Source organism: Rhinolophus sinicus, chromosome 15 (genome assembly GCF_057876585.1).
Source record: "Rhinolophus sinicus isolate RSI-liver-muscle chromosome 15, RSI-T2T, whole genome shotgun sequence".
In the NCBI taxonomy this organism is placed as follows: Eukaryota; Metazoa; Chordata; class Mammalia; order Chiroptera; family Rhinolophidae; genus Rhinolophus; species Rhinolophus sinicus.
Genome location: NC_142515.1, coordinates 90,702,249 through 90,727,655, shown reverse-complemented (window position 1 = coordinate 90,727,655; position 25,407 = coordinate 90,702,249). Strand labels below are relative to the sequence as shown.

Below are 25,407 nucleotides of genomic sequence, written 5' to 3'. Positions count from 1 at the left end.
AGGTTCCTCGGAGGGCGAGGGGTTTGGTTTGATTCACTGCTCCATTCCCAGAGCCTAGCACAGTCTGAGCACACAGTAGGCATTCAGTAAATATTTATTGAATGAATATTGTTTAATGATTGAATGTATTAGTCTCTCTTCCATTGCCACCCCACCCCCCATTTGTGGCAGGGACTCTGTTATACACCTTTTTGTGCCCCTGACTTTGACTTGGACAGTCTCTAAAAACATCTATAGGTTCATCTGCAGGATTTCTGCTCTGTGTGTCCTGCATTTGCAAAGCTCAGGACAAAGTTGCAGTCGGCAGGGCAAGAACCCCTGGAACAGAAAGGGTCCTACTCTGCTCTAAGCCACTCTGTGCCCCTGGGCACCTCACCTCTCTAATGGGAGGAGCAGTGCCAGTGGCCTAAGGTCTTTTCTGGCTCTGACCCCTCAGGTCCCCCTCAGCCCTCAGGCCTCTGCCCCTCCCTCCCCCGCCCCCCTTGTGCCAGTCAAGGCACAGAAGTGGTCATTGTAAGTCAGGGCTATCATGGCAGGCAGCCCAGGGGCCTAGGGTTGGTTTGCTGCTGAGGTTTCAAGGCCTCATCAAAGAGAGGGTGTGGATTTGGTTTCTGCCCCAGGGAAAGGAAGGCTCAATTCTGATATCTTTTATGAGGGCATCAGGGAACATGAAGAAGCTGGAACAGGGGAGTCCGGAAGAATGGTCATTTTCACAGGACAGGCTGGACCTGACCACTGAGAAGCAGACCATGGTGAGGACCGCAATGTCTGCAGGGGGCATCCAGGTCTGTTCTTCCAGCTGCTGTTTAACCACTGCTGGGGCCCGGCCACACCCAGGCTCAAGGACCGGCCAGGGCCAGGCCACCACCTGTCATTCACAGGCTCCACCTACCTGTCTTGACAGAACTGGGCCCCACCCCCTTTCCACACACCTGGGGCCGGGAAGCCTTCAGTGACAGGCCTGGAAAACAGGATTGCCCAGAAGAATGTAAAAGAGGCCCAACCTGGGGCCACCCCAGAGAAGTCTTTGACCTCATGCATGAACTTTCTTCTTTGGAGGTCTCTGGGACAAGGAATGGCCTGGTAGACTTTGTGCAGACAGGTGACAAGAGTCATGGACCTGACTTCAGCATTTTATAACGATGTGACTCAGGCGACTGGCTCTCAGCCCTCTCTCCTCTTGTGAAGTCGACTCAAACCTGCCCGTAGCGATGCTTATAGCAGATGGCGCGTGTAGCACCTATGCCCCACTCAGCTCCCAGCCCTGCCAAGGAATGGCACTCTCCTTCTTTGGTAGAGCACTCCAGCCCAGACTGTGTCACCACTGTCGCCCCACAGCAACCACCAAGGCCTGGCCTCTGAAACCTTGGGCGAGAAGTTGCTTTGGCTAGCTGTGGCCCACCACTCCCAGCTTCCCGCAACTGATTGCTCAAAAACCCGGACCTAAAGAAGAAAGTAAACAAACACACAGCGCTTCGGTGTGGAAATGCAGCACACAGAAGGAAACCATTAGGCGCAGAGCAGCTAGACATGTCATCCAGTCCAGCAACCCCACGGCGGCTCCAGAATCAAAACAGCCTGCACACAAGGCCACATTCAGCTCCCATCTCTGGTTTCTCCCTACAATCAGGCCTCGCCCTCATCCCTGTGATGTTAGTTCTTCACTTGGCACTGCCTGTCACACAGCTGCCTGATCCTGAGGGCTGCCCAATGCTGCCTGAGACCTGCGATCTTTAGAGATAATAATGGTGCTTTACCAGCCTCCCCTTACACATGAGCAGATGCACGTGCATGAGCATACACACACACACACACACACACACACACACACACACATCCCACCTGATTCCCAGCACAGCCCATTGCACAAAGAATTCCTGTAATCCTAAGCAGGAAGAGGAACCCTCTACCAAATCCCAAGAAAAGAGTGCAAGGCAAGGTCCCTGGTATCCAGATTTATTTTACATTCTCTTCCAGAGGGGTTAGGGGGTTGGGGGGAGCTGGAGAGGCGGGGGGTGGGGGGCAGCACACATCAGTCTCCCTGGAAAACATGTGGGATAGTCCGAGGCTCTTGAGACCCACCCTCCCTGGGCACTACAGCAGCAGGACAGAGGCACAGCCCAGGCCCAGGGCTTGGCAGCCTTTGGGAAGAGGGGGGCTTTTCGGTAAGACCTCTCGCCAGGTCTTGAATGCTAAGGAGGTGCTGCATCCATCCCCCATCTCACTCCCAAGCCCAGCTGGAAGCAGGAAGGCAAAGGGGGCAGCAGGCAAGCTGGAGTGAAAGGGGAGGAGTCCCCTCCCAGACAGCGGCCTTTGGTCTCTATTAGGTTAGGAAGCTGGTCCTTGTTAGAGGAACCCCATGGGGGTGAAGCTGGGAGCCAGTCCCTGTTAGAGGAAACGCCACAGCAGGGTGGGGGTGGGAGACTTGGGGGGGGGGTCTGATCTCAATAAGGCCTGGAAACAGTCTCCACTTCAAAGCAGACCTCTATATTTGGGGAGTGGGGTAAGGGAGGAAACAAAAGGGCCATGAGAGGAATGCGTGTGAGCTGTGGGTGGGAATCAGTCCAGGGGGCTTCGAGGTGGCTCCAGGGGAAGGGCTGCTGGGTTGTCTGCAGATGCCAGCAGCCAGGTCCTGGGGAGGAAGACATAGGAGGGGAGGCTCCTCTCTTCCTCCGGGAAGTGCTACGGCTCCCCACCCCATCCTGGCTGGGCTCTGAGTTGCCAATGAGACCACTCACACCGGGGCTACATAATTTCCAGGGAACGTCCCAAATTTCTGGGTCCTCCGGGAGACACCTGAAAGAGGAAAGACAGAAAGATCATTCCCCACACTTGTTTTTAAAATAGGAATGGGGGTGAGGGCCCTGCCCCCTGCTGGCAGTACTAAGAACTGCAGGGAAGTCCCTGTCCCAGTAAGGGAGGACTCCTTTTCCTCATTCCTGCCCCCTAGTGGCAGAAGCTTAGATAAGCAAAGCTCCACTCACTAAATTCAAGAATGAGAGACTAATCTGAGCACTCAACCACTGTTTAACTTCACACACAGCAATGAATAACCCCATCCCAGCAGGCTGGCATTCTGATTTCCTTATGAGCAGCTCACATGCACCCTGTCCCCGGGCCTTGCTGATACCGTTTCTCTGACTGGAGGGCTTCCTTTTTCTGTTCCACCATCCTTCAAAGCTCTTCCACTTCCTCCAGGAAGCCTTCCCTGACCTACACTGCCCCCAATGATAACCACCAGCCACGTGTGTGGTTACTGGGCATTTGAAATGCACTCATCTGACAGGCAAACTGGACTTTCTAAACCTTTCCTTTCAAAGCACTCGTGGCTTATACCACCAAAGTGGTGCTTTTTCTTCTTGTCTATATAAATTTGTAAACCTTTATTAGGAATTGTAAAAAAATTCAAAAGCAGAAGTGTACAGAGTAAAATAAGAATGTGCCCTCAGCCGGCCCCTCTGAGGTAAGGACTGTTAACAAGTTAGTGCTTCATAATTACTGGTGTGTCCAAAGTTTGGTCAGCAGTGAGGTGCTGGGATTCAGGTGAGAAAGGGTAGGCTGCCAGGTCAAGGGACTGCCCTTGTAGCCCCCCCTGCCTAAGCAGCCCCCTGACCCTTCAGGCCCTATAGTCTGCTGCAGGGGGAACTTCTGGCTGTTCACTAGTCTCCGAGGACTGGACCAGCCTCAAAGTTGAGGCCTGGACAGGGCCCTCCCACCTAGGGGAAACAAGCCATGTGGAGCCTGCTGAGTTGGTAACCTTGAAACAGGCCAAGGCCAGCCTGAGGCTTCCGGCTTTAGTCCACTGCCTGAGCTGCCCTTGGGTCAGCTATAAGGGCTGGGATCTTTCTCTCCTTTTGGTGGAGCGGGGTTAGGAGGAGCTAGCTGCTAGCTGGGGTGGGGGTAGGGGATACAAAGGTATGAGACTTGGTCCAAGTCTGCACTGACTTCATCAATGACCCTGGGCCTCACCCCTCTTGGAGGTGTGAAGTCAACAACATTAAGGTCTGGCTCTGGGGAAGCATCCAAGGCCAGGCCTTCCCAGCAGCCAGACGGGAAGTAGGCGTGGGGTGGGTGTTAGGCCATGAATCTGTGCTGAACCACTACCACTGGCAGGCAGTAGCACCCACCCAAACCCCCACCCGGACCTTGAGATAGCCTCTTCCGGCCTGCCCCCCAGCCCATCCCCTTAGAACCCTGAGATACCCCTTCCGGCCTGCCCCCAGCCCAACCCCCCTCGACCCTGAGATACCCCCTTCCAGCCTGTCCCCCCAGCCCACCTGCCAGGCCCACATACCCACAAACCAGCCATCATCACACTGCTGCATGACATCCACCCGATCCCCCTCTTGCAGCTCCAGCTCGTCCTCATTCTGGGGCCTGTACTGGTACATCGCCCGGTATCTGGGGGAGACATTGCCATGGCAACCACCGGAGCCCTGGCCCCTTCCCCAGACCAGGTCCAAAAAGTCCAAACCCAAGGGTTGCCACTTCCCTGTGAATTTCCCTGTGAACTTCCCTGTAATGGGAGGAGGTTCCCATCCTCCCATTAGCCCCCCAGCTCCTGGAAAGGCAACTTGGTCTGGCTCCAGTGCATTCTTTCCCAGGCCTGCTCCCTGCCCTTCAAGCCCCAACCACCTAAATCCTGCCTTCTCAGAGCTCCCAGTGCCTTCAGGTCTGTTTTACCAGTTCCTACACTTACACGTCCGTCCTGCATCCATGTGCTAACCTCAGGGCAGGAAACCCAGTGAGGAGACTCTGGGGGCCAAGTGTGGGAGGCTTGTTCTAAGGCCACAGGACTGGCAGCGACAGGTCAGAAACACCACTGACAACTTGGCCCCCTGCCAATAAACTGCCCATAAGCACTGCAAGCACTAGCGCCACCAGCAGGAATTTCCCAAATCCACCTTGCAGGGAAGGGATGGGCTACAGAGGTCAGTGTGCTCAGCTCTGTCCACCGGCAGCACCACACCTCTAACCAAGCAACTGCAGACAGTACTCACGGGGTCCAGTGTATCTGAGTGGTGTTGGGGGAGGTGGTCCTCAGGTCTAGCGGACGGCTGGAGCCTCCAGGATGGGACACAGCTGACCCAGGGGTGCCGAGACTCTGGGGATCCACAGGAGGAAAGGTGGGAACATGCAAGCATGAGGGAGGAGAAGTAAAATGGCTTCCCCTGGGGCAGCGCTTCCCACACTGCTTGTCTGATTCTCTCAGTCCCCTCTGCACACGGGGTCTGTGACCATTTCACTTCACAGGTGCAGGGAAGCTGAGGCCCAGGTAGGGTAAGTGGCTGGTGTCTGAATGCTGCACGGACAAAGCATGGAAAGGAGGAGGTCCGTGCACTGGCTCTGCCTGTTCCTAATGGTTTGCTGAGCGGAGGGATGGCTGCAGGAGCCAATGGGCTTGTTTGTGCGCTGGCAGGGTGGGGACCAATGACTGTCCTCAACTATATAAACTTTTAGTTCAAACCCACCCAACTATCCTCTGCAGGGGGAATTACCATCCCCATTTTACAGGCGAGGAACATGCTACAAGTGAGAAAACCCACATCCAGCAAGGGCAGGTCATCTGCCCAAGGTCACACCACCGGTGAAGGGCAGACCCCTGACTCCTGGCCCGATTTTGTCCAAGAGGCTGACATAGGCAAATCACAAAAGTGGAGTCTGAAGGGTTAGGAGGCCTGGGCTGGCTTTGGGGTCGCACCTGGAGCTGGCTAGCTGCCCCATCCTTCCGGGACTGTTGCTCAAGGGCCCAAATCACCTGGAGGGCTTTGAGGTCCACAAGGCCCAGGTGGGGCTGCAGAGCCAAGTTCTGCCCAGTCACCCCACCAGTCTATCCTGGGGGGGGTGGGGGTGGGTCTGGGAATGATTCTGAGGTGTGGCCTTATCCAGGAATAGGGGATGTGGTGTGGGGAGTGGGGGTCAGCTCTCTATCTGAGGTAGGTCACCTTACCTGGGTCTGGGGTCTGGGCTCCTGGGTAGGGAAGGAGAAGCCAGTGCGGCGGGGGGAGGTCCGGCCCCCCCAATCGGTGGAGTCAGCTGGGCTGCGTGGCGTTAACGGGGAACTGGGGTGACGGGTGGCCAGACGGGCAGCGGTCAGGCGAGGAGACGCAGGGAGCTGGGGGCCATCGTCACAGACCCGGAGCCGGGGCTCACGGCACACCTGCACGTAGCTGGCCGGAAAGATGCCTTGGCGCCCGGTGCCTGAGATGCGTCCCTCATACCAGTTCTCATTCACCTTGCGGATCAGGCAGATACGCTCTCCCTGGTGAAAGAAAGGAGTCAGTATCTGAAGGGCCCTCCTGGGCACTGTGCACCCGAGGCTGCCGACGCAGGGCATCCCGTTAAACCGAACACCTTGCCCAGAGGGATCGCACTGAGAGGGTCAGTGGGTTATGCAGAAGTCACACAGGTAGGAAGTAGCATCGTCAGGAGCCAAACCCAAGCTGCCTGGGGGAGCAAGCAGAAGTCTAAGCTCTTCTCACAACACGTGGCGCTGGTTTGGATCAAGTCCTGCCTCTTTGGGAAGGCTACATGCATTTCCCCTGCGTTCCTAGCTCTCTCTCTCTGCCAGAGTTCCAGGCATAAGGGAGCTTAGAGGCTAATAACACAGATCCAAACCAGGCTCTGCCTATTTCAAGCTGTGTGGCCTTGGGCAAGTTACTTTGCCTCTCTGAGCCTTCGTTTCCTCACATGTGAAGTGGGGATAACAATACTGTTACTGTGAGAAGCAAAGGGGGAGCCATGGCAGATGGGTAAGAAGCACAGTGATGGCATCAGCCAACACTGCGATGCCTGGATCCAGTCCCTGCCTCCAAACTGGGTGATCCTGTCACCACTGCATCAAAAAACAACCCTCCCCCCCCAAAAAAAAACCAACTCCCCGAGGGCAGCTAGTATATCCACAGGTCCACATGCTGACTCATGTCAGGTAGGGTTGCCCTGGGGGGATGGTCTCCAGCCTTCTCCTGCCCTCACCTCTCTCCGTCCAGCCACCCTCCCCCCACCCCCCAGGCCAGCTCTTCCAGGAGACACTCACTGGGGGCATTCATGGCCTCTGCCCCCAAAATCAACCAAAGAGAGAGACCAGTTCCCTGCTTTCTAGGGCATTTTTCAAGGTTTCTTGACTACGATCTGTAGTGAAAAATGTGTTTTAATAACAACCCAGCACACACACACACACCAGCCTAAAAGTTTGATAGAATACCCTTTCTACACGTGAGGCAGTCTAATATTTCCATTTTACTCTTTTAAAAATGACTGTGATCCACACAGCCTACCAACTTGGAACTGAAAACAGCACAAATCTTCTAGAAGAGTTGGACTTTAAAAATTTTTGACTAAATTAAGGGAAACATATCCAAAGAGACTGAGAAAAAACTGGAAATACTGGATAAAGATGGGTACATCTTTTAAAAATGTTTTCCTGCACATATTTCCTTATGTCTTCACCAGCCCCCTCTCCCTCTGGCCCCCCACTTCCTGCCTGGCCTGGCCGCACCTTTCGGAAGGACAGCTCCACGTCCAGGTCTCCCTTGAAATTGTACTGAGCCACAGCTTCTCCATACTCCAGCACCTGGTAGGTCGGGGGCTTGAGGGGCTTGGGGATCTCATCTGCAGGCAACACCTGCAGGAAGAAAGGTCATGAAAAAGTTTTGGCCTGGGCATCAACTGAGCACAGACCTGGGGCTCCTGGGACAGGGAGGCAACAAAGAGAAGGTGGTATGGGCAAGATCTGTCTCCAGGCCAGAGCGGAGACAGACATCAGACACAAGCCTGGGGTGGTTAGGGGCAAGCACAGCCAAAAGAGTGGTGAGTCCCAGGAGAATCCTGGAAGTGAATTTCCACTAGAGATACGTGGAGTGGGCATTACTGGAGTGGGCAGTGGCAGTGCAAAGATGGGAGCTAGTCCAATGAGAGAGTTGAACTTGGAGGGCAGAAGGAAATGAGGAGTTCCAAGGAGCAGGGAACACCTGGTGACCTATTCTAAAAGAGAGGATCTAACATTTTACCATTGCTGAGAACTGAGTGTCCTCCTTCCTCCTCCCCTTCTACCCCAACAGGCTCCCAGAATCCCCATGCTCTCTTCACTTCCTATTCATAAGAATCAAGAACCTACTAAACTATTTTATACTAAGATATAAATGACTAATGACATGGAATACTGTATATTTTGTGGAATTTTAGGATCAGAGAGATTGTTCTGAGGATAGAGGCGGCCTACTGATGCCTGTCAAACCAAGAGCCTAAATTAAACAACAACCCAACCCATGGGCCAAAGTCACAAAGGAAGTGAGAAAATAGTTTGAGTTAAATGAAAAAAACAAAATATCAAAATCTGTGGGATGTAGTTAAAGCAGTGCTTAGAGGAAAATTTATAGCATTAAATGCTTATATTAGGGAAAAATGTTTCAAATCAATAATCTAAACTACCACACTAACAAACTAGAAAAAGAAGAGCAAACTGGACCTAACACAAGCAGAAGAAAGGAAATAATAAAAAGGCAGACATCAATGATATGAAAAACAAAAATAGAGAAAAATCAATGAAATCAAAAGTTGGTTCTTTGAAAAGATAAAACTAACAAATCTCTAGTCAGAATAAGAGAAGACACAAGTTACCAATATCAGGAATGAAAGAAAGGACATCACTGCAGATCTCACTGACATTAAAAAGACAATAAGAAAACATTATAAACAACTTTAAGCTAATAAATTAGGTAACTTAAGTTCCTTAAAAGACACAAATTCCTTAAAAGACACAAATACCAAAGATAACCTAAATCCCAATAACAATTCAGAGCCTGTCTCTGGATTCAGATTCTGGATCCTCTAAACAACTTATCTCTGAACCTTAGCAAGCCCATCTGTAATGTAAAATGGGGCTGATCTATCATTTTCCCAGGTTAATGAGAGGAACGAGGGAGGTAATACAGTTGACTCTGAACACAGGTTTGAACTGCGGGGGCTCTACTTATGCATGGATTTTTAAAAATAAATACAGAGGGTGCCAAAAAGTGTATATACATTTTAAGTAAGGAAAAAAACTATCAATTGTAATACTCAACATATACTGATAACAAAAGATGAATACAAGTCACGTTTGACTTCAGCAATTACAAGAGGTGCTCAAAGTGGTTACCATCAGCGTCCAGACACTTCTGATTACAGCAAACTACTGCTTGAGCATAGATAACATCTCCTAAAAGGTGTATACACTTTTTTGGCAGCCCTGTATATTGGAATTTTTGGAGATTTGCAACAACTTGAAAAAACTCACAGATGAACCATGTAGCTTATAAATATTGAAAAAATTAAGAAAAAGGTTATGTCACGAATAAAACATATGTACCTATTTTCTCTTCCTTATTTTTTTAAATAACGTTTTCTTTCTCCAGCTTACTTTAAGAATACAGTATATAATACTTAGAATACCAAATATGTGTTAACTGACTGTTTATGTCATTGGTAAGGCTTCAGTTAACAGTAAGCCTATTAGTAGTTATGTTTTGGGGAGTCAATGTTATACACAAATTTTCGACTTCAGTGGCGTTAGCCACTGTGTTGTTCAAGGGTCAACTGTGCACGTGAAGGAAATGATGCATGTACACAAGATTTGTAAACCGTCACATACTTCGTACTCTTGCCAGTTGCAATTAGGATTCATCCCAAAGACAACTTGAGAGAGATGGATTCTGCATGGTGAGAATCTGGGACACTGACAGGGCTGGTGGCCCCTGGTTCTCCCCTGGGCTGGGTTCCACCTTTAGCCCTCATTTAACAAACATTTCCTGAGTACAGGCCAAATGCCAGGCCAGCCACTGCAGGGGCCAAGGGTACATACGAATGGGGCTGAGATATGGCCCTTGCCCTGGAGCTCACAGTTTCACATCTGAGGAACCAGTGAGATGTGGCAGCCAGCGCAGGAGCTAAGCCATGGATGCATAAGGGCTCTGCACACCCACCAGACCTCCCGGGCTCCTGCTCACCTCCACGTAATTGGCAGGGAAGATGCCCAGCCTGCCGTGATGTTCCCCCTCCAGCCAGTTCTTGTCCACCTCCTTGTGGATATAGACAATGTCACCCTTCTTCAGAGTCAGCTCCCTGCAGGCCAGAGCAAGGACCTCAGCCAGAGCTGAGATCCTCCTGGATCCTCCTTCCCTTCAGACCCTGTTCAGCAAACCCAGAGTCCCCTCTGCCCTCTGGGGTTGCCCACTGCAGCCCTGCCCTCCGCAGAGCCAGCCCCAGGGGACAGGGGAGGGGAGAGAAGGGCACTTACTTGGGGGACTGTGCCTGGAAGTCAAACTTGAGCCTGGCAGCCTTCCTCTATGCAGGGGGAGAGGACAGAAGGGGTGACCCCGGTCAAGCAGTCGTCAGGACCTACCCCAGCCCTTCCTGCACCCTGACCTTACTGCTCCCACCCCCTTACCTTCTTCTCTTCCTTCCTGGCAGGGCTGACCCCTCGTTCAGAGGCACTAAGGTCTGTGAAGAAGCACGAGCTCAGCTTGGGAAGGCCACTCTGGGGGTTGGGGACGAGGCTGGGATAGGGTTAGCTCCCCCTACGGGCACCAGTGGAAGCAGGGGGCTCTATGATCTTTCTGCAACCCCCCCACCCCACCCCCCAGGGGTACCAGCGTATCTGGTGCATAGCGGCAGGCATCTGGTAAGAAAAAGGGCAGGATCTGGTCCTTACCTCGGGTTGAGGAAGGGTAGACAAAGTCCCTACGACCTAAGAAGGGGCTTCCTCCATCCGCCATTCTGTGTGGGCTCAGGGGCCGGGAGGAACCCCGGTAAGGTGCATTCGGGGAGCTGGGACTCCAAGCGGAGGCCGGGCTGCGGAGACACAGGGAGTGAGCCACCTGTCTGGATTCACACCCTACCCGGCTCACCCTCTCCCTCCAGTTACAGCCGCCTCCTCCCCAGCCATCTCCCAGGTCCTGGGCTCGCCACAGGACGTTCTACTTCCGAGCTGTGGGCCGGGAAAGGGTGCGGCCGGGCCAGGGAGGAGAGCGCTGGGAGGCGCCTGCCCCTCGGTCCTCGGCTGGGGATCGTTTCCCTCTGGGGATCGTTTCCCTCTGGGGACCGGGGAGTGCCCCCAGCGCCGAGCGGTGCCCCGCACCCTGCCGGCCACTTGCCCCCCTCCGCGGGGCTCCCCCAGCCCACGCCACGTCCCTCCCCGCGCCACGTCCCCTCCCCTGGCCACGTCCCCGGCCGCCACCCCACCGCCCTCCGCGCGCGCCTGCCACTCACCGCGCGGGGAGCCGCGGCTCCCGGGACCGTCGGGGCGTCTGGGATCCCTGTGGGGGAGACGGCGGTCAGGGCCGGGACCCGGTCCCGCGGCAGCCGAGGCCGCCGCCTCCGGAAAAGTTGGCCGCTCCGAGGGAGGGAGGGTGGGCGGGGCGGAGGGACGCGGGTCTGGAGTCGCCGCGGGCGGGCGGGCGGGCCGGGAACCAGGAGTGGCCAAGGAGCTGGGGGAGGGAGTGCGGAAGAGGGAGAGAGGCCCTGGAAAGCGGGCCGGGTAGGGGTGGGGGTCCCCACGGACTGAGGCCCGGGGGCGGGGCGGGGAGTCCCGGCACCCCGACGTCAGGCTGACGCGTAGTCGGCCTGGAAGGGTTCTTAGGGGTCACTTGGAAAAGTCCACGCCCAGTCTTTTACAGAGGAGAGCGCAAACAGGCATGAAGTCTGCCCAAGGTCGCGCGGAGTGCGCCAGAGGGACACCGCCTGCTTCCCACCCAAGCCGGGCCGCTGCAGACTCCGGGGCCCAGCATCCCCCACGAGGGGACGCGAGGCCGGTACCTGGGGGGATGGCTGCCGGGTCTCAATAGCCCGCAGGTCCTTGTCCAGTTCCGCGCTCAGCTTGGCCAGCTCTCTCTCCAGCAGGACCTGGGGCGGATGATGGGGAAAGACTTGGGCAGTGGGAAAGGAGAGGGGAGGGGGTAGGGACGGAAAGCAGTGCGCAGTGTGTGTGGGGGGGCGCTGGTCAAAGGTCAGCTATGAGAAGGCCAGTGGGCAGCAGGACAAAGCACACAGCGCTGGCGCAAGGGCAGGCTCCTGGCCTGTGGGCCTGCCTGGAGGTCTCAGGGTATCGGGAGGGCCCTGCCACAGCCTCTCACTGGCCCTCCCTCCTGACCCAGCTCACCCGTCTGGTACTCCCGTGAGAGTCCGTAGGACTTCCTGATAGGGCCTTAGTACCACTTTTCTTTGTCGTGTTACATCTTTGTTCAACAGTTTGCAGGGCTCCCGGTTTCCTGGCCCATCATGTCTTCTCTGGTCTTCCCCAACCTGGCTTCACTGTCCCCAACCTGCTTCCCCTGCCCTTCCAGCAGTCCAGCCTTTGCCTCTGCGCCTCCCCCACCCTCAGTGCCCACTCTCTGCTTGGCCAAGCTTTTGGAACTCTTGAGAGCCCAGCTCCACCTCCAACAACATTTCTTGATAATTCCAGTCCACACCGACCACTCCCTTCTTTGCTCCTCCTTCGGTCAACACAGTTTGAGTGCCTACTTATGCCAGGCACTGTCCTGGGTGCTGGAGACACAGAGGTAAGCTGTATGGGACTGGAGAGGACCACAGCTTTGGGTCCATGGCCTTTGCCCATAGTCACTGGGGCCAACCAACACCACCCAGAATCTCCCTCATTTGTCCCCCAACATTGCTGCCCCCCCCTTCCATGCTGCACTCACTTCAATAGGCTGGGAGGGCTTCTCAACAGGGTCATCCACCAGTGGTTTCTTAGGCTGAGGGTGGGAAGGGTGAGTCAGATTGGGTGAACTCGCTTTCCAAAATGCACTAGCTGAGGGAGGTGTCCACTCCCAGAGGGCCAGGCCCACACTCACCTTCTGCCCAGTCTCTAGTTCTTGCAGAAACTGGTTCCAAGATTCTTCCGTCCAGACATTGTCTGCTTTCTCTCGGCATCTGGGCACCTGCATGGATGTGGGTGGGCATCAGCTTGAGTAGTGGGGTACTGTGACACTGGGCAGGCTCAAAGAGCAGGCTTTCAGGGCCCTGCCCCACCCCTATGCCCACCTGCTCCCTCCTAAGGATTCTGGGCTTTCCTGGCTGCCCAGGCCCCAACTGAAAGGGCATTATCTGTGCTCTTTCCGTAGGGGGGCCTGGCCGAAGAGCACCGGCTGCTGGGGGCAATGTGACAAGGACGCTGGGCAGGCTACCTGATTTGGGGCCTGGGGCAGAGAAGAGGACGCTCCAGGTTTGAAGGTCCTTCTAGAAAACTCTTCAGAAAGGTCCCAGCTTCTTCTAAAGAAAGGGAAGGGCATCTCTTTAGTTTCCTTTTAGGGAAATTGTCATAAGTGAGAACACAGCCCTGGTAGAGGGAGCTGCACCCCCACCCCACCCTCACCCTGTCCCCACCTGCTCTGGGCTGTGGAGCAGTGTTAAACAGTGGAAAGTTATGACGTCCAACTTCAAATCCAAATTCCACCACTTAGCTGTGCTACCTTTTGGCAAGTTACTGAACTCTCAGAGCCTCAGATTCAATACCTACAATGTGAGAAGGAGTCCTACCTGCACAGGGTGTGGTGAGGCTTAGGTGAGGGGCCCTCCCCTAAGGGCCCCTGACCCTACTGCTCCCACCCCCTTGTATGTGAGATGCCCAGGAGAAGGCCTGACACACACACATGTGCTCCATGAGTGGCCAGTCCCTTTCCTGCTGGCTTTGGTGACTAGCCTGCATGTGTGTTCAGTCTGGCTCCAAGACTATGGCTATGTATGTTTGTGCTTATTTAATGAAGACTTACTGGTCTTTCTGGCTGCCACGCCGAGTGGTCTTGCTCCCATGCCCAAGGGTGTGGAACTAATCCTCGTCCAAGTAAAACCAAGAGCAGAAAAGGAGCCAGCAGCCCTGACCCAGGAGCACTGCACAAGTTATTCCTGCTCCCTGGGCGTCAGTTCCCTCGGGGCACTGGGTTCAGTGATGTCATTTGGGGACCTCTCCAGCCACATTCCAGGCACTACATTTGCCTTAGTGCCGTTCCAGGGCTCCCTTCGTGGGCCGGCTTAAATGTTCCAGCTTCTGCTGAGTTTGAATATTGCCACTAAGTGGAATCACTGTACCAAGCTTATCAAATGTTGGAATGAATGTCTGACCGGAGGGTCAGGGTTTATTGGCTGTACTTATGACTCTATTCTCTTACTTTAAAAATAATATTGGTAACAATAGTGATAATGAGAAGGAAATACATCATTCCTAATTTAAGGAAGCTCTAGTTATTATTAAGCCTGTATATTAATAATGTTCGTGGAGACTTGCCATGTGCCTTAATCCTCAGAACTGCCCTACGATCCCCACTTAACAGACGGGGAAACTGAAGCTTCGATTGGTTAAGTTGCCCAAGGTCACATGGCTGGTGGTAGCACGTTGGCTTGAATCCAGAACTCTGGGTCCAAATCTTGAGCTGTTAGCTTCTATTTTATTGGTGCTACCTAGAGTCCCAGGTCGGTTATGGCTATGCAGATGAGGTTAATCTAATCCCCCCCCACCCCTGAAAAGGAATAAGAACCTCACTGATTTCACTGAGAGCAAAGCTTCTGATTCCCAAGGTGGGCTTGAACCCTCCAGACACTGGCAGCTTGGGCTGGGCCTGTGTGGTTTGCACAGAGAAAAGCAGCTGCACCTTCACTTCTCTGGAGGGTTCCTCTCTCAGCAGCACCTGGGAGGAAGCTAGAGAATCCTCCACCCCCTTTTGTGTTCTTTCAGGCTTCAGAGTGGATGGCCATAGGTCCACACCTAGCCGTGGGAGCCCCCTCCCTGTGCCCCATATGACCTATGGTGCTTTGGGGTGATGAGTTCTTGCTGCCAACCACAAAAGCATCATGGAGGGGTCCTGACCAAGAATGGGTGCAAAGCCCACCCCTGCCCGTCCTTCCTTTGGGCCCTGACAGGGAGGTGTGTATCTGGAGCAATGGGGACCCTGAGAAGGGGCTGAGGTCCACCTGCCTGCTCCAAGGCTATGCTGGCTGTGGCCACCAGGGGGTGCCAGTGCCATAAGGAAGCCCACGACCCTCTGCAGCCCTCCCACCCTTCCCCACCTTGGCTCACCCACTCAGAGAGGAGGCCTGGCCTGGCCTGGAGGCAGGTGTTTGCTGGGGCCCTGGATGCCTTGAGTCTGCAGAGGTGGCACAGGAGGAAGCCACTGAAGGTGGGAGAAGACAGGGGTGGGGGGAGGTGAGAGCAGGGTTTGGGGGGGGGGGGGTGCCTGGCTGACCATTGCAGGTTCTGGCACCCATGCCCACCCACTCTCCTGGGCAGCTCATGTGAACAGGGGTGGTGTTCCAGACCACTAAGTGTGGGCTTGGCACTAAGAGCTTTACACTCTACTAAATCTTCAAAACAGCTCTGGGGTAGGTGGTGTCTTCATTTTACCGATGAGGCAAGAGGCCCAGAGAAATCCCAGCCAGGGCTGGGCATTGACTGAACAGTGACGCTGAGGCTCTTAATTACCACCTACCAGGGGATCTGGAGCTCACCAGAAATGGGCTAGACAAACTTCTCAAGTTGAACTAAGCCAACTGGGGAGCCCAGAGCTAGGTGGGGCTGCAGGGAGGGGCAAAGGCAGGGCCAGGCTGGGGAGGGCCACCGCACCACCTCACCTTTGGGCGCTTCCTCAAAGGGCCACTCCAGCTGCAGGTCTGCGGGAGCAGAAAGGACGGGTCAGGGATGGGGCAGCAGGAGGACGGGGCACCCTGCGAGGCTGCTTCCGCGGCTCCCAGCCTCCCTCCTGCCTAGAGCAGGGGCCGAGGGGCTGAGTCAGAGCCTGAAGAATGTCCCGAGGGAGGGAAGGAATTAGGAGGGCAGTTCTGGGGAGGGCTTGAAATGCCTTTGGCGGACTTAGGGCCTGAGTGAGCCAACCTGGCCAGTGGATGTGCCCAAATCCTCCTCGTCCTCCCTCCCTAGTTCCCACACACACCCTTTCGCTGACCTTTGCAGACCTGCGCTCAGCATGTCGGGTCGGGGAAACTGCACTTCGTCTCCCCCCTCTTTCCCCTTCTGCACTCTTCTAAATGCTTGTCCCTCCTCCTTTGCCCAGACCCACTCCTCACGGTGCTCGTGCTCATAACTTTCCAGGGCCTCCTAGGGAAAGCTGCTGACCAGCCCACCCACTCGATCCCCTTGGCAGGCAGACGTGCCCCAACAGCTCCTCAAATGCCAACTGAAACGCTCTCGAGATCCCAACACCTTCCTCCTGCTCCTGGAGTTTTCTGCTTTCCTTTGCAGCAAATGGCTGGCCATAACTCACTCACTGTCTCCAGTTCCCCTTCTTGTTAAGCAGGCTTCAGCCTTCCCACTCTTACTCCCACCGCTCTTCTCAGGGATCCAGTGACCTCCACATTGCCAAGTCAAATGGCCAGTGGTATGGGCCCAGCAGCAGCATTTGTCACAGTGGATCCTTCCTCCTTTTGAAATTCCTCTTCCACTTGGCCTCAAGGGAACCATTCTTCCTCCCGCTCAGGAACCACTAACCATCCCAGTGCCCAGGGCTCAGTCCTTGGGCCTCTCTGTCTCTCTGTCTCCCTAGGGGATCTTGTCTAGTCTTCAGGTTTAAAAAATAACACCTATTCCAGGGATTCGGAAGTCTGCACATTAGAATTACTTGGGAAGCTTTCCATCAAAATCTCTGAGTGAGTCCCAGGTATTTCCAGCTGCAGCCCAGGCCTGGCCCCTGACCGGCAGCCTTGTGTATTCACTGCCGACTCAACATCTCCACTTGGATTCACCACAGGCAGAACTGCAGGCCTCTTACACCTATACCTCCCACAGTCTTCCCTGAATTTCTAAACAGCAACTCCATCCTTTGACCTGCTCAGGTTTAAAGTCATCTGTGACTCCTCTCTTTCACGCTCCATCTAATCCATCAGCAAGTTCCCATCATGTGGTCTTCGCATCTCACCAGGCCCACTGCTACCTCATCGTGTCTCTAGCCTGGATTGAAGCCAGGCCCCCTAACTGGTCCCCTGCCTCCACCCCTGCCCCATCTCTTCCTGACCTGGCAGCCAGAGCAAGCCTTTCCCCGCCATCACTTATCAGAGCACGCCACGCCTGTGGCTCAGAACCTCCTGGGGGCTCCTCAGCTCTTGCAGAGTTCTTCTAATGTCCCCAAAGGCCCTCTGTGCCTAGATCCCATCTCCACCACATGCCCCCTCTCACTCCAGTCCAGCCTCTCCTTGATGCTCCAGGATATGCCAGACCTGCTTCTGCCTCTGGGTCTGCATTGCCCCCTCTGGTGCAGCACTCCCCACCCCCACCCCCCCACCCTGCAGGGCTAACTCCACTCCCTGAGTCCTCTGCTCCGCTGCCACTTAGCAGGGGCCTTCCTTGGCCAGCCTTCCTCCCTGGGCTCTCCCTGGCCCTTTGCTCCCTAGCACTGACCACCATCTGCCATATTGACTATTTATCTGTTTATTCTCTGCGTCCCTCTGTCTTAAGCTTCACTGGGAGAAGCACACTCTTGTTCCCTGTTTTATCTTCGGAACCTAGAATAGTACACTGGCCAAAGGACTGACTGAATGCACGAGTGACCTCGTGGCTTCCCCATACGCACACGGGAAACAGGGGGCAGTGTATGGTCATTGTCTCCCCACCCCCCAAGGACAGGGTGGCTCCTTCCTTTGGCCCGTTTTAGGAACCAGTCACCATGGAACCTGGGGTGGAGAAGACCTCCCTGAGCAGGCAAGGTCCTTCTTCCGTTCTTCCCTCCAAAAACCCCAGGGGCCAGAACCCACTCAGGCAGAGAGAGGGCCCTGGAAGTGTGCTTCACCTGGCATTTTGCAGTGAATCTGCTGGAACATTCTCCGGTACCAGTCTCTGGGGCTGTCAACACTCTGGGATCAGAAAAGGCAAGGTCAGGCCACGCACCCAATATCAAACCACAGAAGTTTTTCCTTACTGAGTCCTTTCTCTGGCCACCCTGGGAGCCCGAGTGGGTGGGCCGTCGTGGTGTCTTTAATGACAGTAACTTCACGTAGCATGTGATATAGGAATAAGATATATAGAAGGATCTCCATCAGTGATGGCCCCTGAGATTTGGGATGGTTTACACTTTTTCTCTTTGCTTTTCTACAGCTCTGATGTTTCTACAGAGAACATGTGCCTCTATGTAATGAAAACTAAAAGCAATAATAATATAGGGGAAATGGTATTTCGTATCCCCTGCCTCACCTGAGACTCAAGACAGCCCTGGGAGGCACGAAGGGTATGTTACTGACTTCAGATTCAGGTGACGAGGTGCAGAACTAGAGGCGGGTGGCTGGTTCAAGACAGGCATGGGGTAGGAAGGAGGGCAGGGCCCCTCGGAGCCTGGACCCAGGATCCATCCATGCCTGCCACAGCATGAGGCCTTCTCACTCAGGACTCTTGCTCACTCATTCAGCCAATCATTCACTCAGCAAGCGTTTCACGAGAGCGCTGGGTCAGGCCCTGGGGCTATAAAACCAAGAGGGGTCCCTGGCAGGGTCAGCCCCTACAGCAGTCACCTTCCACTTTTGGGAGCCTGGGGCGCATTCTAGATCCTCCCTTAACCCACAAACCACTTGTGCAATTCAGACACATGAGTGCCATAATTTTATGGGGCCAACCATTCCCTGAAACCCATCACAGGTGAACCCCCGTTTTAGTCTGGAATGTTTGGGTACAGTCTTGATCGCCCCCACTTTACTTCATAGAAGCGGGGCTCAGTGTGGGTCCCTGGGCCCCATCCATCCGTGGTACCCAGCCCTGGACTCACAGATCTGGGGGCAATAGGCATGCCGCTCTCATCCACGGGCCCGATTCCCTCGTACTTGACCCAGCGCTTGTCCCGGCGTTTGCTGTCCTTGGTCCATGTGGCTGACCAGTTCTGAGGATGCTGGGAAGCTGGCGTCTTCTGGGTCCCCGAGGGCCGGCTCCCAGGGCCTGGCCAGGTCTGATACCAAGCAGGGTCTGCGGGCATGTGCATGACAGCATTAGCAACGGGCAGGGGGCCCACCTGACCCTGCTTGTCCCTTGGCTCCTCAGTATATTGATCCCTGTGGGTTTGCATGTGTCAACATCTCCTTGTCTGTCTGAGTTGATGACGCAGACTCTACAAACCTCCCCATTCCCAGCAGTATCACAGGCCTGTTTGTTTATTTTTTAGTTAAAGTGAATAAAAATGGATGTCGTCTTGAGAAATCTGTGCCCAACCCACCCTGTTTTCCTGGGGCTGTCCTAAACGCTTCCATCCGGAATCAAGGCTGGGAAGCCTCACTTGCAGAGAATGCTGGGGACGTCCCAGCTGGGGAGGCAGCAGGGTGGAGCAGAAAAGATGCTAGGCTTGGAGGGGACAACAAAACTAACTCAGACCCCGGCTTTGCCACCTACTGGCTGTGTGACCTTGGGCACAGCAATCAACCCCCCCGCCCCGTGCCTCAGTTTCTACTTCTGTAGAATGAGGGTCATCGTGGCAAGGGTTCAGGGAGATGTAGTGGGTGTGAGCACAGCGCCTCAGGAATAGCCAAGAAGCTCTCGATGAGGGGCAGAAACTCATTCCCCAGACACGGCTCCCATGTCCTCAATTTCCCCAAAGCCTTCAGCCCCTCAGATCATGGCGTAGGAGCATAAAGGCTTCAGGGTGTGCCTCTCAGCTCAGTCTCTGTGAATAAACATCTCTGAGACTCACTTCCTCACGTCGACACTTTGCCAGGACATCAAGGGACTACATGACATAAGGTTTGTAAAGTGTCTTTCCAGTGTCCAGCATTTGTTAAATGTATAAACTACTTGACACAGTACCTGCCTCAAGAGAATACTCAATAAAGGATGCCAGCCTCCTCAGGAGAGGAGTGGGCCTCCCCACGGTGGGCCTGCACAAAGAATGTTCCAGGATCTCCAGGATCCTGTGTCCCAGGCTGGGGTGACTCCTAGGACACCAGGAGCTGACAAACTCTCAGAGCTGCCTGCCCACCTTGCGCTGGGCTGGTGAGTACAGAGTGCAGCCGTCCTTAGGGCCTGTCGTGGGTTGGTCCCCCACACCCTCCTACAGCCAACATACACTCACATTCCTCCGCCAGTCCATCCCCAATCTGAGCTACTCCCTGTCCTGCTGGGGGGGGGGGGGGCGCAGCCCCTATGGCAATGTCCTCTGCACACTTCCTTCCCCTGGCACTGGGGGGTAGAAGCGGGGAAGAGATGTGTCAGCCTGTTCTCTCCCACAGCTTTCACTCTCACGGTCAGCATGCTCACACAGGACGGGGCAGTTAGCTGAGCTCAGAGGCCCCCTACCCTCGCATGCCCAACACGGGGTGGTGCCAGATGGCAGGGCCCAGGGAGCTCTGATCCCCCACCCCCACCTGGAGCAGGTTTTCCTGAGCAGACCCACCTGGGTGCCGGGATGCGTCCCTCCTTGGTGGGAAGTACCCATTGCACACGGTCCTGGGAGCAGGGTCATGGAACTGGAAATTAAGGGTGTTGGAGCCACCATTCCGAATCACTGGCACCTGTGGGGAGGGGCCAGGAGCGGCAGCTCAGGCCCAGAAGGTTCCGCAGCAGGGAGGGAGGCATGGCTGCCAGGGCACAGTCATACCCCATGCTGAGGGCTTGCGATCCAGCTGGACCCTTTTGCAGGAAGCCAGCGAGAGCGATCTTCCAACCCCCTTCCCGCCCTCCTGTCCTTTCATTTTTCTGCTCCACACCTGTCCTGCAAGGTCCACCAACTAGGGGCCCACAGTCACCCTCTCTCTTGTTCACTCACCCGTGTCCCCCGGGAGGATGACCCTACGTGGGCTCGGAGGTGGCCAGGGATGAAGTCATCCAGGCTGAGCCCAGCTGGGAGGCTGCAGGGTGGGGCCTGCATGCTTGGGTCAAGGTCGGAGGACTCCGGGTGTGCCAGCTCCTCTGCGGGTCCTCTGTGGGGAAATAGGCAGGAAGGGAAAGCCCAGCTGGGCCTGGGTTGCCTGTACCCCCAGGGTGGGGGAGGAGGGGACAGCTGTGGGAGAGGGTCAGGGCCAGCTGAGTGGGAGCTCCAGGACCCAGGAAACAGGCCACTGCGGGCACCCGCCTGCAGGCTGCCAGTGCCGGCTCCCAGAGGTACAATGGGCTGCTTGTTAGGCCCTGGGCAGGAGCTCCGGGTGGGAGTGGGGGAGGGGAGACCGGGTGAGGAGGAGGGGAGGCTGGCCAGGAGCAGACCTGCTGGACAAAGCCTCAGGCGGGCCTGCTGGCCAGCCCCTCTGGGGCTCTCACTGCACAGTCAGCCTGCTCCCCCAGAGGGAAGGCAGAGGGAACTGGGGCAGCTGGCAGAGGAGGCCTGGGCACTCGGGACTTTGTTTCACTTCCCTCTGCCTCCCGCCCGTCCCTGTGTGAACATCCCCTCACCAGCAGGCACAGGGGTTCCTCAGGCCCAGGAAGAGGCCCTGGGCAACAGCAAGGCTGCCCACCCACTGCCCAGAAGGTCTAAGGATCCAGGGAGAGGGAGAGCGTGGGGGCATTTCCAGGCAGCAGGAACCACTCCTTCTGAGCTCAGAGGAGTATTGGCTCCCTTTTTGGGCCTCTTTGGCTCAAACTGATGCCTCAGAGGGCTCAAGGTGCCAGTGAGGGGTCGGGGTAGAGAGCAGAGCAATGGTTAAGAGCAATGGATTCGTGTATGGAGGGGTGGTACTGACACACACACACACCCCACTTTTTCCTACACCTCCAGGCTGTTGTTTCAACAGAGGGTCTTCCTGAAAGCAGCAAATCTGACTGGTCAGCTGCGTTCTTTTGCCCCATGCAAGTCAGGCAGCCAGGAGATGGAGGCAGTGGGGCTGCCAACCAGGGCTTTGCCTCCCAGAGAGCGGTGGTAAGAAACTGGTTGCTCCTCTCCTCTGCTGCTGGACTGAGCCAGAAGCAGAGTCAACCTTCGCCGCCTTCTGGGGCTCTATCAATTCTGGCATTTTTGTTTCCTTAGACTTGTGTGTGCCTGTGGGGTCTGGGGGCTCACGGGAATGCAGCAAGGGCCTTGTGAAGTGCCATGTGTGTGTGGTGGAATGTAAGGGCAGTGCCGTGAATGGGACTTGAGGGGGTACCATGGTGTGGGGGCATGTGAACATCATGGGGGTTGTGGGGCCAGAGGGGTGTCAGCTATCAGTGTGGGGAGGTGCAGTCATACAAGCAGCACAAGAGTTATAGTGACCAGAGGGGATGCAGGTACAATAGGGGCTGTGGTTACCCAGCCCCTGAGCAGGCTGGAGGGTATAGACAAGGCCATGGCAATTCCCTGTCTCTGGTCTGAATGGGGATTCCTTCTAACCCTTGAAAGGTCTATTGGGGACATAGCTTTCCTGTGCCCACCCCTGGCTGTGGGGGGGAGTAGAAGGCTGAGGCTAGAGGAGGGACAATGAACCAGCTGGATTGAATTAGGACTCTTACCAAAAGCAAAACATGCAGACACACCCCAGGTCCTGAGGCTCTCTCTCCCCTTGCAGGGGAAACCGAGGCAGAGGAGAGTGGGAGGCCAGAGGGCCATGGCCAGGGGCAGGCTGGTTCCTAGCACCACGCCCCTCCCTGCCCAGCTGACTGCTTAAGGCCAAGTTTCGAGGTCAGCACCAGCCTTCTCTACCCGTCAGCTGACCCAGTCTCCTTCCCTGCCTCTGTCTGTCCTACCCTGCTGTGCTCAGCCCACTAGCAGTAAGGGGAGGGCAGGAGGTCCCCTTACACCACTTGAGTTTTTGGGGGTGGCTGATCCTTGGGGGCCCAGCCTGGCCCTCCCAAACCTGCTCCCTGTGGCACACCCCCGAGAGACATGCAAGGGGGTGGTGGGGAAGGGCGGGCTACGTTTTTCTCCTGACAGCCCCGCCAGAGGAAATTGGTCCTGCACCTGGCAGAGGGGGTCCTCCCAGAATTCACTCTGGCTGTCCTTCACCCCAGCAGCCAACTCTAAAAGGCTGGAAGAGGTGAAGTGGCTCTGCTGTGGTCAGGGACTCCTTCCCACCTGCAAGTACCGCCCTGGCCTTGGGGGCTCAGACCTAGGTGTCTTCTCGGGTATTTTCCAGCTATGAGTCCACGTGGACAGGACAGGTTTTCTCGAATTTCACTTTTTTGTTTTGAGGGAGACTTCTCACCTCTTTCCACCCCCCGAGTTTGGGGCGAGGACCCCAGGGGGCGGGCTCTGTGCCTTCCCTTCAGGCTGGGCGCAGGCAGGTGACTCCCTGACTGCGCCCCCGCCTCCTCTCCGCCCCCTCTCCTCCAGACACCTACCTTCCACGGCAAGCAGGTGGAGGGGACTGAGGACGCCCGGGAGGGCAGGAGCATCTCGGCCGGGCTCCTAGCTGGTGCAGCCGCGGCGGGCCCTCGGGGAGGGAGGGCAGGGAGCGGTCCGGGCTGTGCCGTCCACCCTCGTGACCGGGTCAGGACGGTCTCCGCGAGGCCGGGGGCCCGAGGAGGAAGAGGGATGGACGGGGCCGAGCGCGCGCAGGGAGGAAGGACTAGAGAGGCGGGCGGGCGGCGGTCAGCCTCCCTCCAATCTGGACTGTGAGCCGGGGGGTGGGGGGGCGGGGGCGAAGGGGCCTGCGGGGCGGGGGCTCAGGTCCGCAGCCCCAGCGTGCGAGTGGCCTCCGTCGGGGCGCGCGGCGAGGACGCTGTGGCCCCGGCCGAGGGGGCCGGGCCGGCCGCGCGGAGGCGCCGGGAGGGGCCGCCAAGGTCCCTGGGGAGCACGCTCTGGTTTCCCAGCTGCCTCCCGGCCCCCACCGCCCGGCTGGCGTCGGGGCGGGCGCGGGGGGCGGGGAACGCCACTCAGAGTTTCCATCGACATTTCCAGCGGGTGGGAAGGGAGCCGCTGCACGGCGGAGCCAGGACCGAGGGCACGAAGCATTAAAGAGCCGGGTCCAGCCAGCAACTGATACGGAGCCGGCAGCCCGGAGACGGGACCGCTCTGCAGACGGGCTGGTGCCGAGATAGGGCGCCCCAAAAGCGGAGGGGCCTAGCGGGCCAAGGGAGGGGCCCGCCACCTCCCCCCGCACTTGGGAGAGAGATTTGGGGCCTGCGTCAGCGCCCGTCCGGGCGTGTGCACACACACACACGCGCGCGGGCGCTGCCAAACCGGGCGATGCTCACACACGAGCAAGCCCCGCGGAGGACAGCCCCGGGAGGAAACCGGCCGAATGGAGCGGTCCCCCGGGCGTGGCGCGCCCCTGAAGAGGATGAGGGCGGCTCCCTTTGGCGGGGATGGGGTGACGGGGTCTTGGTGTTCCCACACACCGCGTTTGTTTTGATCTCGCTGCTTTTCCGCTGTTCCCGCTGCTCTGACACCCGTCCCAGGAGCCCGCGCCCATTGGCTGCCGACCCCTCTGGCCACCCAACCCTTCCCTGCTCACCCCCAGGCCTCTGTGTACGCACCGCGCCTGTGATAGGAAGTGAGGGTGCTCAGTGAATGTTCACTGCTAACGGAAAGGCTCGGGAGGGCAGTACTTTTAGTCCCTGGCTCGGTTCGGGGACGCCAAGCCCCCGAACAAACCAATAGCAAAGAGGTATTAGGCAATATCCGATCTATTTTGGGAGTGTTCACTTATAAATTACGAACATATGAAAACATTAATTGCATAGGTACTGGGTGTAAGATTGGTGCCCTGAGGCCACTGTGCACTTTAGAGTGTTTTCCAAGTACATTATTCAACTGAAAAGTTGAGAAGGAAGGGAATGGAGAAAAGATGACACGTTTGTTTTTTTTAAAAGTCCCTGCCATCACTGATGCTATTAGCTTTATCTTTTCTCAATTCAGTGAAAAGGGCTACCTGGGTTGTGGTGAACCAACGTGAAGTCATATCACCAGTGAACAGCGGAAGGAGGGGACGTTAAGGCTGAGGAGAAGCTGGAGAGAGAGAGGCTGCTGGCTGGCCTCCACGGTCTGCAGGGCTGCGTGTGGAAACAGACCAGCTGAGCGAGCACAAGTGGGGCCATTGGGTGCACACGTGGAAGCAGATGCGAGGTTTCCAAGGAAGAGCTTGTAAACGATTACGGGGTCCGAGTCTGGCTGTTGTGGGGCATCTTTGTAAAGGCACTTAGTGTGCTGAGCAGGGAGCTGAATGAGATCCCCTCTAAGGCCCCTTCCCAGAATCTGTGATTCTCCCAGAACACTGAAGGCATGGGGAGGGGACGGTCGCGCCGCCCAGAGAAGACAGCTGCAGAACGGAGGGCTGGTGGCAGCACATTTTCCCTCCTCCAAAGCTTGGACACTTACTTCCCCAGCCCTTGTCACCATCCTCTTCCCTCCCACAGAGACAAAAGATGTGCCCATTTCCCTTGTCACCAGTTTTGCTCCCCACCTGTCACGGTCCTCACGGCTAAGAAGGGACACATCGCGTTCATGTTCTTCCTTGTTCTCCAAAGATGGTGACGCTGAAGTTCTTCCAACTCCAGGAATTCTGGTCATGCCCACTCTTGCCAGCAGCAAGCTTCTCTTATTCTCTAGGGCT

At 56.1% G+C, this 25,407-nt stretch overlaps 1 protein-coding gene across 7 annotated transcripts; it reads right to left on the bottom strand.

The window, feature by feature from the left end:
• Positions 1–1,940: 1,940 nt before the first annotated feature.
• On the bottom strand, positions 1,941–25,407 carry SORBS3 (sorbin and SH3 domain containing 3). 7 transcript variants are annotated; one of them, XM_074338245.2, is made up of 21 exons: positions 25,258–25,407; positions 20,715–20,868; positions 20,343–20,460; positions 18,732–18,925; positions 17,766–17,829; positions 15,601–15,639; positions 15,050–15,143; positions 13,164–13,248; positions 12,831–12,917; positions 12,678–12,731; positions 11,794–11,880; positions 11,248–11,294; positions 10,691–10,830; positions 10,427–10,479; positions 10,277–10,323; positions 9,987–10,101; positions 7,499–7,624; positions 5,951–6,262; positions 5,001–5,104; positions 4,295–4,401; positions 1,941–2,796 (listed from the first exon to the last, which is right to left on the bottom strand). In XM_074338245.2, exons 1-21 carry the CDS (start codon positions 25,362–25,364, stop codon positions 2,735–2,737), a joined length of 2,196 nt encoding a protein of 731 aa, XP_074194346.2. In that variant the 5' UTR covers positions 25,365–25,407; the 3' UTR covers positions 1,941–2,734. The 7 variants fall into 7 exon arrangements, with proteins under 7 accessions (XP_074194346.2, XP_074194347.2, XP_074194348.2 ...); XM_074338246.2 differs by having other exon boundaries at positions 15,050–15,116; positions 25,258–25,379; XM_074338247.2 differs by having other exon boundaries at positions 20,343–20,415; positions 25,258–25,379.